The sequence below is a fragment of the Triticum aestivum genome, chromosome 5D (assembly GCF_018294505.1).
Source record: "Triticum aestivum cultivar Chinese Spring chromosome 5D, IWGSC CS RefSeq v2.1, whole genome shotgun sequence".
Classification (NCBI taxonomy): domain Eukaryota; kingdom Viridiplantae; phylum Streptophyta; class Magnoliopsida; order Poales; family Poaceae; genus Triticum; species Triticum aestivum.
Window position 1 is genome coordinate 241040788 of NC_057808.1, and position 12373 is coordinate 241053160.

General features: G+C 48.4%; 1 protein-coding gene across 2 annotated transcripts; it reads left to right on the plus strand.

Moving 5' to 3' along the window:
* Positions 1 to 5380: 5380 nt before the first annotated feature.
* LOC123120416 (uncharacterized) lies at positions 5381 to 11658 on the plus strand. 2 transcript variants are annotated; one of them, XM_044540406.1, is made up of 4 exons: positions 5381 to 5703; positions 9946 to 10825; positions 10910 to 11053; positions 11136 to 11658. In XM_044540406.1, exons 1-4 carry the CDS (start codon positions 5612 to 5614, stop codon positions 11469 to 11471), a joined length of 1452 nt encoding a protein of 483 aa, XP_044396341.1. In that variant the 5' UTR covers positions 5381 to 5611; the 3' UTR covers positions 11472 to 11658. The 2 variants fall into 2 exon arrangements, with proteins under 2 accessions (XP_044396341.1, XP_044396340.1); XM_044540405.1 differs by having other exon boundaries at positions 5398 to 5703; positions 9737 to 10825.
* Positions 11659 to 12373: the final 715 nt, after the last annotated feature.

Here is a 12373-nt window from a genome sequence, read left to right on the forward strand (position 1 = left end):
GGTAAAGCGGTGGATCAAAAGGTATATCGCTCTATGATTGGATCCTTGCTTTACCTTTGTGCATCTAGACCGGATATCATGTTGAGTGTGGGAATATGTGCACGGTTTCAAGCCGCACCTAAGGAAAGCCACTTTGTGGCGGTCAAGCGAATCTTTCGATATTTGGCTCATACCCCAAACTTTGGCCTATGGTACCCAAGAGGAGCAAACTTCAAGCTTGTAGGTTATTTGGACTCCGATTGGGCGGGAGACAAAGTGGATAGGAAGTCCACTTCCGGAGGGTGCCAATTTCTTGGTTGCTCTTTGGTAAGTTGGTCTTCTAAAAAGCAAAGTTGTGTGTCTCTCTCGTCCACCGAAGGGGAGTATGTGGCGGCCGAAAGTTGTTGTGCACAACTCTTATGGATGAGGCAAACTTTAAAGGATTACGGTGTCATTTGTGACAAAGTGCCTCTTTAGTGTGACAATGAAAGTGCTATCAAGATTTCTCTCAACCCGGTGCAACACTTCAAGACAAAGCATATTGAGATTCGGTATCACTTCATCCGGGATCATATTAGGCGAGGGGAGATCAAGCTCAACTATGTCAACACTCATGATAACCTTGCAGATATTTTCATGAAGCCATTGGATGAAGCAAGATTTCGCGAGTTAAGGCATGAGCTAAATATCATTGATTCAAGCAATGTGGTTTGAACCTTTGTACACCCCTCACATTCATTGTGCATTCTTGTCTAGGTGTAGGCATGGACGTAGGGGGAGTGTTGTTCTCTCAATGAACTTTTCCTCCCCCCACAATGCATAAACTGATCTCACTCTTTCACATTAGCCATTTTTGATGGTACTTGTGCTTCAAAGACGAGCTTTGGTCATGGGCCCAAGGATAATTCTTCGCGGTGCCATACCAAGTGACTCAAACATAGGTGGCCTCGGCCACCGCCCTCTCATATAGAGGCGTGTGATTCTTGTTCTCTTGCTAGTGCTCTTGTTGGTCTTCTTGCCGTTGTTTCCCGTCTTTCGTTTTGCACCATATGTGTTGAGTCTGGTTTGAGTTGCGCTGGGCGGTACTACCGCTTATGTGGCTAAGCGGTACTACCGCTTATGTGGCTAAGCGGTACTACCGCCCATCACCACAGTACTACCGCTGAGGGGCGGGGCCAGGGGGTTAAGTCGTGGGCAGGGGTGGTTTCCTCCACCCCATACCCATTTGCTTCGTCCCCTAGTTACTCTTCCTCTCTCTCCAGCGCCATCTCGCCGCGGGAGGGCTCCGGCGGCCCTCCGTCTCCGGACCGTACCTCTCCATTCCTTTCGGTGGAGTCTATCCCCACCTCGTCCTCTTGCCATGGATGCCGGTATTGCCCCCGTTCCTTTTCTCTTCTTGTCTAGTTTTCAGATCTCGCGTTTTAGGGGCAGTAGTAGTTGCATCTCTAGATTTTTGGCCAAATCTAGGCTTGAGTAGGTTGGAGAAGGCAACTAGACTCTTTGGATTGATGTTTGGTAGGTCTATTTTTGAATTTGGCATCCCCGGTAGTGCCGGATCTGACCACGGCAGTAGGCATCCTCCGTGCCCCGTCTCGGGCGGTACTACCGCTCATATTGCGCGGTACTACCGCTCGTAGGGCACGGTACTACCGCTTGTGCGGTACTGCCGCAGTACAGGCACGGTACTACCGCTTGTGCGGTACTGCCGCAGTACAGGCACGGTACTACCGCCGGATGCCCAGTTCCATTGTTTCCTCCCACATGTTGATCCATTTGTGTTGTGTTTATTTGGTTTTGATCGTTTCTTCTGGTTGTTTCTTGTGTCCGTGTGTTTGGTTCCAGGTGATGAACATCCTGAGCAGCAAGTCTGCCGTGTCAACCCCGGACGTTCAACGTCAAAGCGGTACCGCTCATCTGAGACTGCAGGTGGTTCTTCTAGTGCTCCACCGCCGGCAGGGGGTGCTTCCTCAAGTGCTAATCCTCCTCGCAAGAAGAAGATTGCCAGCCGACCGAAGCCAAGTGGCAAGAAAGTGACTGAGATGTCTAGCAAGGAATTCTGGGACAGGCGTCGGCGCAACCCCTATGAGGAAGACCAAGAACCCAACCTTGTCAATCGCCCGTTCTGGAACCGGTTTCAGTATGCCACATACTTTGATGTGATCAAGGCTAAGAAGAACCTCTTTGTCAATGTTCATTCTATCAACACGGATGTTATGGAGAAGGACCCTGAGTACTTTGGTGATGCCCTTCAGATGTGCTCTCAGTTGAACATTCTCAAGATCATGCAGTTCAACAAGGATTTTGATGCAGATTTGCTGGCGCAGTTCTTTGCCATTGTTCACCTAGGAACTGATGCAGACAAGACTCTGACTTGGATGACTAATGGGAAGGTGCTAGCTGTCAAGTGGCAAGCCTTCATGGGGCTGCTTGAGGTGGAAGATCAAGGGCTCGAGACTCCAGTCAGTTTTCGTCCTCACCAGAATGTTACCTCCACTCACAAGCAAGCCCTCTGGCCCTACTGTACTCGGAAGGTCAACCCTGAGACCAAGAAGGAAACCTATGAGTTGTCTACCTATCTGGACATCCTTCACCGTATCTTCCACGAGACTCTCTTCCCTCGTATTGGGAATCTGGACATGGTACACTCTTATCTTGTGGACATGCTTCTCTTCTGCCAGCGTGAGAAGGAAGCAAACACCGGCGAGTCCCTGGACATCTCTCATGTCATGTGGTCTGAGCTTCTGGCGGCTGTTTCTGAGCGCAAGTGCCCAATTTATGGTCCGTTCATTATGTTGCTTATTGAGAGGGCCTGGGGACATACCTATCCTGAGGAGCAGCTGGAAACTGGAGAGTTGGTCTCTCATGAGATCAAGCGTCTGAGGAAGAAGGATAATTGGGGTAGATCTGGAGCTCCATCTTCTGCTGCTGCCATGGAGACCGAGGACGAGGCTGATGCCGGTGATGATGATGAGGATTATGTGCCTCCTGGGACAGAGCCTTCTGCGGCAGAGCCCTCTTGGGCAAAGAAGCTCAAACGCAAGATGAAGAAGCTGTTCTGCATGGAGTCTCACTATCAGTACTTGACTCATGTGGCTGAGAAGAAGGCAAGGGGACGTCATAAGGAGCCTATGCGTCAGATGGGTGCGACCGTCACCAGCGGCTCTGAGGGTCAGATTACTGAGGAGGAGGAGTGGATCCAGCAGCACTGTCCGTGGACTGATTCAGATACCGAGCAGTTTCCGGGCGAGGACGGCAGTGCAGATGATCACGCAGAGTCCTGATGTTCGAGATCCTCAGCATGCTCTCACCTGGAGCCGTAGGTTAGCTCTTTGCCCCTTTTGGTGTCTCGATGCCAAAGGGGGAGAGAGTTTAGGGATTTGCGTCGTTGTGTTGCGAGTGTGTCTTTGCCTTTGTGCTTTCGTTGTGTGCTACCTTGTGCTTTGCTTGGACCTTGTGCTTTGCTTGGTTTTGTGTTCAGTGAGACTTTAGTTCGAGTCATATGGTGTGAGACATATGCTACCCTATCCTTATCATATCTTTATCTTTGTCTCTAGTCATTTGATATCTCATGAGTTATATGCTTCATTATGTTATATATCCTGCTATCTTGTATCTCGCTTAGGTTGTTGGTCTCTAAAATACAGGGGGAGTGTTGATCCTAGTATGTGTGTCGTGCAGTCCAAAGCACTTATCTTGATGGCACACATCTAGGGGGAGCCCGTCTATATTTTAGAGATTTGGGGTTTGCTTATGTCCTTTGTCTTTTCCCAGTTGTGCAAATCCCGTATTGTCATCAATCCACCAAAAAGGGGGAGATTGTAAGGGCATATTTATCCCTAAGATGTTTTGGTGATTGATGACAATCCTTTTGCGGACTAATCGTGTGCATTGAGTGTTTTTCAGAGATTCATCCTTTTGGCACGAGACGATTCCCTCCCCTCGGAGCTTGAAGCGAAGACGGTGTAGTCGTTTCGGATTAGTTTGGTGGACTAGTTTCATAGGGATCACCGTACTATCAAGAGGGGTCCGTTTTGGAAAGGCTAGGGCGGAATCATCACGTACACTTCCTTTGCCCCTCCCTCCGAGCCTTTCCGTTTCGATGATGGGCTTGTTTCTCTTCTCAATGTGCCCTCTCTGGTCCCAGCGGTAGTACCGCGGGCCAGAGCGGTAGTACCGCTTGGGTGCTACAAGCGGTAGTACCGCCCAGAGCAGTAATACCGCTAGTAGCCCCCATTTGTGTGCTCACTCTGGTCCCAGCGGTAGTACCGCGGGACGGAGCGGTAGTACCGCTTGGGTGCCACAAGCGGTAGTACCGCTCTGGGAGCGGTAGTACCGCTCCAGAGCAGTAGTACCGCTAGTAGCCCCAAGCCGTAGTACCGCGGTGGTCTCGTGCTAGTACCGCCTCGATTCGAGGGCTCCTTTTTTGTGTCGGGTTTTACGGTACTGGCCGCGGCTGTGGGGGGCCGTAGTACCGCTCCTATGCGGTAGTACCGCCCTCCCACCGCGGTAGTACCGCTGTGGGCCAAGCGGTAGTACCGCGATGAGGAGCGGTAGTACCGCTTATAGTGGCAAGCGGTAGTACCGCTGGCACAGCGGTAGTACCGCTCTCTTCGGGGCAGAAGTGGGGTAACGGTTGGTTTGTTCCCCCCACTATATAAAGGGGTCTTCTTCCCCAAAGTTGACTCACCTCTTTCCCCAAAAGCTCCATTGTTGCTCCAAGCTCCATTTCGCCCGATCTCTCTTCCTAGCCAATCAAACTTGTTGATTTGCTCGGGATTAGTTGAGAAGACCACGATCTACACTTCCACCAAGAGAAATTTGATTCCCCCCACTTATCCCTAGCGGATCTTGTTACTCTTGGGTGTTTGAGCACCCTAGACGGTTGAGGTCACCGCGGAGCCATAGTCCATTGTGGTGAAGCTTTGTGGTGTCGTTGGGAGCCTTCAATTAAGTTGTGGAGATTGCCCCAACCTTATTTGTAAAGGTCCGGTCACCGCCTTCAAGGGCACCAATAGTGGAATCACGGCATCTCGCATTGTGTGAGGGCGTGAGGAGAATACGGTGGCTCTAGTGGCTTCTTGGAGAGCATTGTGCCTCCACACCGCTCCAACGGAGACGTACTTCCCTTCAAAAGGAAGGAACTTCGGTAACACATCCTCGTCTTCACCGGCTCCACTCTTGGTTATCTCATTCCTTTACTTTCGCAAGTTTACTCGAGTTATATATCTTACTTGCTTGCGTGCTTGTTGTCATTGCATCATATAGGTTGTTTACATAGTTGCATATCTAAACAACCTATTTTGATGCAAAGTTTAATTTGTTAAAGAAAAGTTAAAAATTATTAGTTGTCTATTCACCCCTCTAGTTAAAATTTGTTAGTTGCCATCTGAAGCCCGGGCACGTGCCCTAGGCGCAGCCATGGAACAAAGAAACTGATGTGAGCCGGCCAAAACGAACCCACGTCCGTCGCGGCGGTGAGGGCGCGGCCCCGAGTAGTCGGCGCTCGGCCGCATCGGGTTCTCCAGTCCAAATCCACCATCCTAAACCAGCCCCGTACCTCCATAGCCTCCCTGCGAATCCACCGCCGCCGACCATTCCCCGGCCGGTCGGCCGCCATCGCGCTTCGGATCCGATGGACACGGGCGCAGATCCTCCACGCCACCGTCGGCTGAGGAAGGCCTCCGATGTCCGCACCACCGCCGCCGCCTACCCACCCCGAAACGGGTAAGTACGGCACCCATCCCTGTGATTTCTGTTGAATATTTTCCATCGTTACAATCATCTAGTATGCGCAACTCACAGCCAAATGGTGTCAGATAACTGTACTTCTGGATTTCTCCGTGTTTGTCGAGCAATACTAGTGCTGTAGATAGAGACAATGGTGCAGATAGAGACAATGTTGTGTATTCTGCTACTCCCTGCGATCCAGATTAATTGACGCTCCTTTGGTACAACTTTATGAGCGTCAATTAATTTGGATAGGAGGGAGTACTGATTTTTTTCCCTACTTAATCTCCCAGCTTGTGTTTGAAATTGGGCAGCTAGAACACCTGTTCCTCTCCACCTTTTGCAGCAGAATGGAGTACCGATGTAGTATAGTACATATATGCTCTTAAATTTGTTGTGTCTGGTCCTGTCATTACTAGTCCCAGATGCGCGCCTTGCGGCTGGATCGATGGTTGTCTTGCCTGGTTTGGCCATGCCTTGTATCTGCAGATTTGGCTGGTTCGGCCATGTGTAATTAGCCAGCACCAACAAAGGCCCAATTCCTGCAGTCGTGGATAAAGTCTAATTAGGCATGCACAATTACATATTAACATCGAATTCCTGGGTGAACCACACAACAACAATTGTGACATGATCAACCCCTAAAACTTGTTCGGAGACTGTGACCATCCTTTAAGGCAGGAAAGTATTGATGATACAATCAAAAATGCAAAACACATGATTTGATTGGGTAAAAAGTTCAGAAGATGAATGTTATAGTCTCATGCTTCCACCTCTGTCTACAAACATAATCTATGCATTCAGAATTACAACGATGACTATGGCCTAAACGATGGCTCCAACGATAAATTGCAGCAGCTCCTCTCGGTCAAATGGGTCGATGCTGTGAGTGTCAACCAGTGCAGCTGCAGCAAAAGACAAAGAAGCAAGTAAACATAAAGCCTGACCGGAACTTCTGTCGAGCTGCTCATTGCAGAGAAATTCACCTCACCTGTTTAGAAGCATTTATCAGAAGTTACAACTACAGAAGGCGGTAGAGAGGAATATCTGCATTAGTATTTAGAGATTCCTTTCATATGCATGTTCCAGAAAAGTACAGCGTAGGATGACATAATATTTTTGTCTACATGAACATTCTCCAGCCTGAGGTCAGTATGTGCATTCCTCGGGCACCAGATCAACACATTAATTCCAGTTAATTGAAGTTTGTACTGGATTCTGTTGATTCTAGACAAGGAGCTGCAAATCACACGGAAAATTTAGTGAATTAATTAGCTCATTTGAGTGAAGCACAAATAAAGCATGCACATTAGCCCATCAAAAATACAAAAGTAATGTACACACTTATGTGGCTGGCTGTCCTCCTCTCCTAAAGTTTCTACACAACTCCAGTACTCCATCCATGATTTTTTATCTTGTCAACATAGCCGTACAGCATAGTCCTTCCTTAATTTCTCTTGTTCTTCACTAACTGCAGCAAGTTGGCTGCAGAGAGACAAGTAAAGCATACCCACATCAATTCTTGACAACAGAAGGATGAAAACAGCATGTCACTCATAATGCAGCCTAAGCTAGACTGGAAATAATAAACAGATCCACTATAAGTTTTGTTTTTTGTACACAAGCAATTAACAACGTCAAATCCTCAGCATAGACCCGCATAAGACCATAAATCTTCCAATGCTCAAGATTACTTCACAAAAAATAGATACAGAAACAGTTTGAAAATAGCAGCAAATTACCAAGTGCATAGAATGAACACATGCATTCTTTCTTTTGCTTACATTCTTAACAATCACAATGAAAGGGCTATGATTTTTTTTTAAAAACTGGGCATTACAATCCTGCCCAACATGCTGGCTGCCTAAGCATTCTAAGCATCCATAGAGGTAGGAAACAGGAGAATGGAAATTCATCTTCACATATGCAGTCCATGTATGTATAGAAATATTCCAGTAGCACTCTTACCGTAATATTTCCGAAACATTGTACAGATGACTAAAATTATGTGTCATGCAATTACATTTTCGGAATGTATTAAAACACCTATTGCATGTCACCATTGTAAATACAATGAAATGATTAGTTTTCAGAATCCTACGTTCAAACATAGCAGAACAAAGGAAAATACCTTCTGCCTCCCTGCAAAAACATGCATATGCAGAACAATGTGGATGCTCATCCATTTCTATTTATGTAGGCTAGCATATGAATTCTGGCACAAATGGCAGTAGGTAACAATTAGAGGATCACAAAAATGCTTCCTAATCAATAACACTGAGGTGACAGTTGGTAAGCGTGTTTTTGGAAAAATAACACACAAAAAGCCTACATAATAAGGGAACCTTGACTGGCATGCCTAATTTTTGAAACGTAATTAAAATTACAGAGTGTAGAACCGGGGATACAAAAATACAAATCAAAAGTTGATCTGGGTGCCTACCTTTTACTGAGAGCATATTTAGACTGGAGTATGGAACTCATGTAGCAGGAGCTGCTTGCCTACTAATTGCGTTGAGACAAATTACATTCAAGGAACCTTACAACAACAACAACAACAACAACAACAACAACAACAACAACAACAACAACAACAACAACAACAACAACAACAACAACAACAAAGCCTTTAGTCCCAAACAAGTTGGGGTAGGCTAGAGGTGAAACCCATAAGATCTCGCAACCAACTCATGGCTCTGGCACATGGATAGCAAGCTTCCACGCACCCCTGTCCATAGCTAGCTCTTTGGTGATACTCCAATCCTTCAGGTCTCTCTTAACGGACTCCTCCCATGTCAAATTCGGTCTACCCCGCCCTCTCTTGACATTCTCCGCACGCTTTAGCCGTCCACTATGCATTGGAGCTTCTGGAGGCCTGCGCTGAATATGCCCAAACCATCTCAGACGATGTTGGACAAGCTTCTCTTCAATTGGTGCTACCCCAACTCTATCTCGTATAACATTCAAGGAACCTTCCTCTCACTAATTCTCATGTGTAAGAGTAAGACAATATGATGACGGGTACTCAAAGTAGAAAAATGCTTCTTCCAGAGCATTCATTGCAAATTGTGAATTTCCTGTCCCCCAAAACAGGATCAAAGATCTGAATGAAGCTACCTAATCCTAGAAAGCAAGCGGCAGGTCCTAATTGTACAAACAGACTCTGCTCCCAGATCCCCAAAACAAAATCGATTTCTCCGTACCAAAATCTTACACACCCAGGACCATGTTCCAATCATCAATATACACGACCAAGCTAGAGAGAAGCGTACCCTGGGCAACTCGCTTGCCTGCTTGAGACGGGGAGGAGTAGCTTTGGGCGCCCGAGCTTGGAAACGGAGGAGGAGGAGGCTTGATGCCGGGATGTTTGAGGTCCGCGCTGGCCAAAGACGCAGTGTCACCCGAGGCGACAGAGGAGCCAGCCGGAGGCGTGGGATGCTGTGCCTGCGTCCATGGAGCCGTCGCCCCGGGAACTGTCGCGTTTAGGGTTAGCCGCGGAGCCGTGCACGATGGTGGAACGACAAGGCGGCGGCAGTCAGGAATGGAGGCGGCGGCAGCTGCAGCTTTTCACTTGGGAGGGAGGCATTGGGAAGAGAGAGAGAGGCGATGGAGGGGGCGAGGCGGCGTATGTTTTTTTTGAGACAAAAAGGCGGCGTATGCGAGGATAGCCGTGGTGGGGAATGGGCCATGGTGGGCCCTCCAACCGAGTGTTTCCGGGTTATAATGAGGCTTTTGAGGCCCACACGGGAGGCAGCGTGCACCGTTGATTCGCAGTCAGAGTCGCTCAGTCCAAAAAAGACGGGACGACATGGATAGGCTGGGAGCGCATCCTCTCGCGCAGGACTTCTCTTGGAGGATTTAGGTTGTTTAGGTGGAGCCACTCTTTCATGTGTTTTGTTTGTTCATGCACTGAAATTTACTAGGAATGTTGTTAATGCTTACTTTTAAGGCAAGTTGTCCAGTTATCTGCGTAAGTTACTTGGAATTCCCTGGTTGCTATTTCATTTATTTCTCACCAAAACGAAACTAGATGCGTCTGGGTGAGGAGCACAACAGTTGCCGCGAGGACAAGATCAGCGGCTTACCTGATGAGATATTAGTCTTGATCATTGACAAGCTAGATGCGCGGACAGCAACAGAGACCACTATCCTTTCAAAGCAATGGCGGGATCTCTATACACACTCGCACACAGGTTATGACCTTACGGTTGATGACATTCTCCCTCCACGGTACCACAGACTGAAGCAAATTGTGGTGGAGGCAAAGGCAAGGTATGAGGCAGAGAAGAATGCACTGAAGTTGGACGGCAGTTATGCTTCTAGAGACTGGTTATATTCCTTCAAAGACTGGAGGTGGAAAGTCTGTCTGCTAACACCCATCCTGCAACGTTATGAGCGTTGGGCCATGCGACGCTATGTTAAACGGGTGAATGCATTCCTTCTGGCTCCCGACAATGTTCAGCAACGTTCTATCCAGAAGCTGAGGCTTCAAGCTTGTGGGAGGAGCGATTTCACTGATCAATGGATCACGGAAGCGATTGGCAGATGGGGCGTTGAAGATTTGGAGCTTGTCATTGACAACTCTTCCTGGCGCTATGACTTCCGGCTGTTGGATGGATGCAAGAATGTGCGACTGAAACGGCTTGTGCTATCCAATTGTTATCATCGTTTTGCACCCAACCCCTTGACGTTTCAGAGCCTCACATCACTTACTCTGTGCAAAGAAAGTTTACGCATGCTACATGTTCTTGATATTCTGGAAAACTGCGCGCAGCTGGTGGATTTGAGGCTGAAAGATTCTGGCTGTCGCCAACCTGCTTTTAGTATCGTTATTCCTAACTCACAGTTAAAGAGTCTGCAATTGGACAACTACAACACTGTGAGTGTCCATCTGGCTTCAGTGCCTTATCTTGAAACATTTGCTTGTCGTGGTCAGCCAACTATAATACGCTATGGCGATGTGCCTCGACTTAGGCATGTGAGTCTGAACTTCTTGCAAACTGGAGATAATGGCAAGGATGATTCCTCTGGTAGCAACAGGACATATCAACTAAGCAAATTCTTTGGAGGGGCACTGCCATCTCTAGAGTACCTTGTTCTGCAGTTAAGAGGGCGTCAGGTGAGTAGCTTTTCCTGAAATGACCCTTTTTTTATTGGTCATCGCTACATAAGACAGTGCTAAATTATCACTTCATATATGCAGATGTGGATAGAACCAACCGCCATTCCTGTCCGGCTCAATCATCTCAACAAACTATTCATTGCAAACGTGCCAATGAACTGGGATACAATCTGGATTCTCTGCCTAGTTGCTGCCGCACCTGCCTTGGAGTCGCTCCATGTTCATGTACGTTGATCCTACGATTTTGTCAAGCATGGTACCTTTTTTGTTTCTGAGAGATTCCTGAAACTCTGAAATCTGAATGCAGTTTGACAACAACTCAGAGAAGGCGAGTGCCGCAGGATCACTAGATGTGCAGGTGGAACACCGTCCACACCACCATCACCTGAAAGAACTCGTGGTCATTGGCTTCGACGGGGCGGCGTGGCAGACTGGCTTTGTGAAGCAGATCATCCAGGCATCGCCGATGCTGGAGCGCGCCCACCTGTTGGACGGGCATGTCGTGGAGGACGAAGATCGGGAGCTCGTCGGCCTGGAGATAGTCCGGCGCCGCCGGGAGTGGCATGAGTGTGAGAGATCGGAGGTGCTCAGAGACCTGGCAGACGGGATCAGTTCGCCGCATCTTGAAATAGTTTTGGAATGACTTTTGGTAAAAGTCTGCTGTGCCGGTAGCCCTTCCGTTTGTAGGGCTTGTAGCTGTATGCCAGGGCCTAATGATTATGTTATGCTGGCTCTAAAGATAGAACAACATGTGTTTGTATGTGGTATCTTGTTCCTTACTTTTGCTTGATTATTATCCAAAGGACGGATGCAGCTAGCTGTTGAGATAATTGATTTCGTGGTTCTCATGGTGTGGCTTGACTAGGCAAAATTACCACTTGGACGCCTAATAAATTTTAAACCTCGGGGGAAATGCTGTGTAGACATCCGCCGAGCACCAGCACTAGCTACCATGTGGTATTTAGTTGCCGACCACCAGCTTCGACTTGGAGGTGCGTAGGCGTGAATTTCGTTCTCGATTCAGATTCGTATTTTAGATTGTATGGAGATTGGCAGTAGGAGTAGCACGGTGTTTGCGGGTGGACTGGTTTTTCTTCCCGGATACGGATTGCAGTGTTTATAAGAGAAGGCGAGGGAGGTGGGAAAATTGATCTTTTGCCCTGCTAGCGCTCTGGAAATCAGGGCGTAGAGCAAAGAAGATTATAAGGATGCCAAGGCGTTTAGCGGATGCCACCGGCGGTGGCCGTGCAGCCAAGCGTCCTCGCCAGCGGCGGAAGCACCTCTACCTTGTCACGGAAGACTGGGAACAGGGATACAGCATCCGCAAGGTAGACCTGGAGGAGGATTACGACGCCAACATCCACACCTTGGACAAGGAACAAGCAGGCAACAGCCCACGTAAACACTCCGACCGGCGCTTGCCACCGGCGGTCTTCCGCCTGGAGGCTCCGCACCAAGGCGCCGACCACTTCACGGCGGCCTTCGGCACCAAGATCATGGCCTTGCACCACACGCCCAGGCGCTACGTCCCCGTCTTCGACGTCC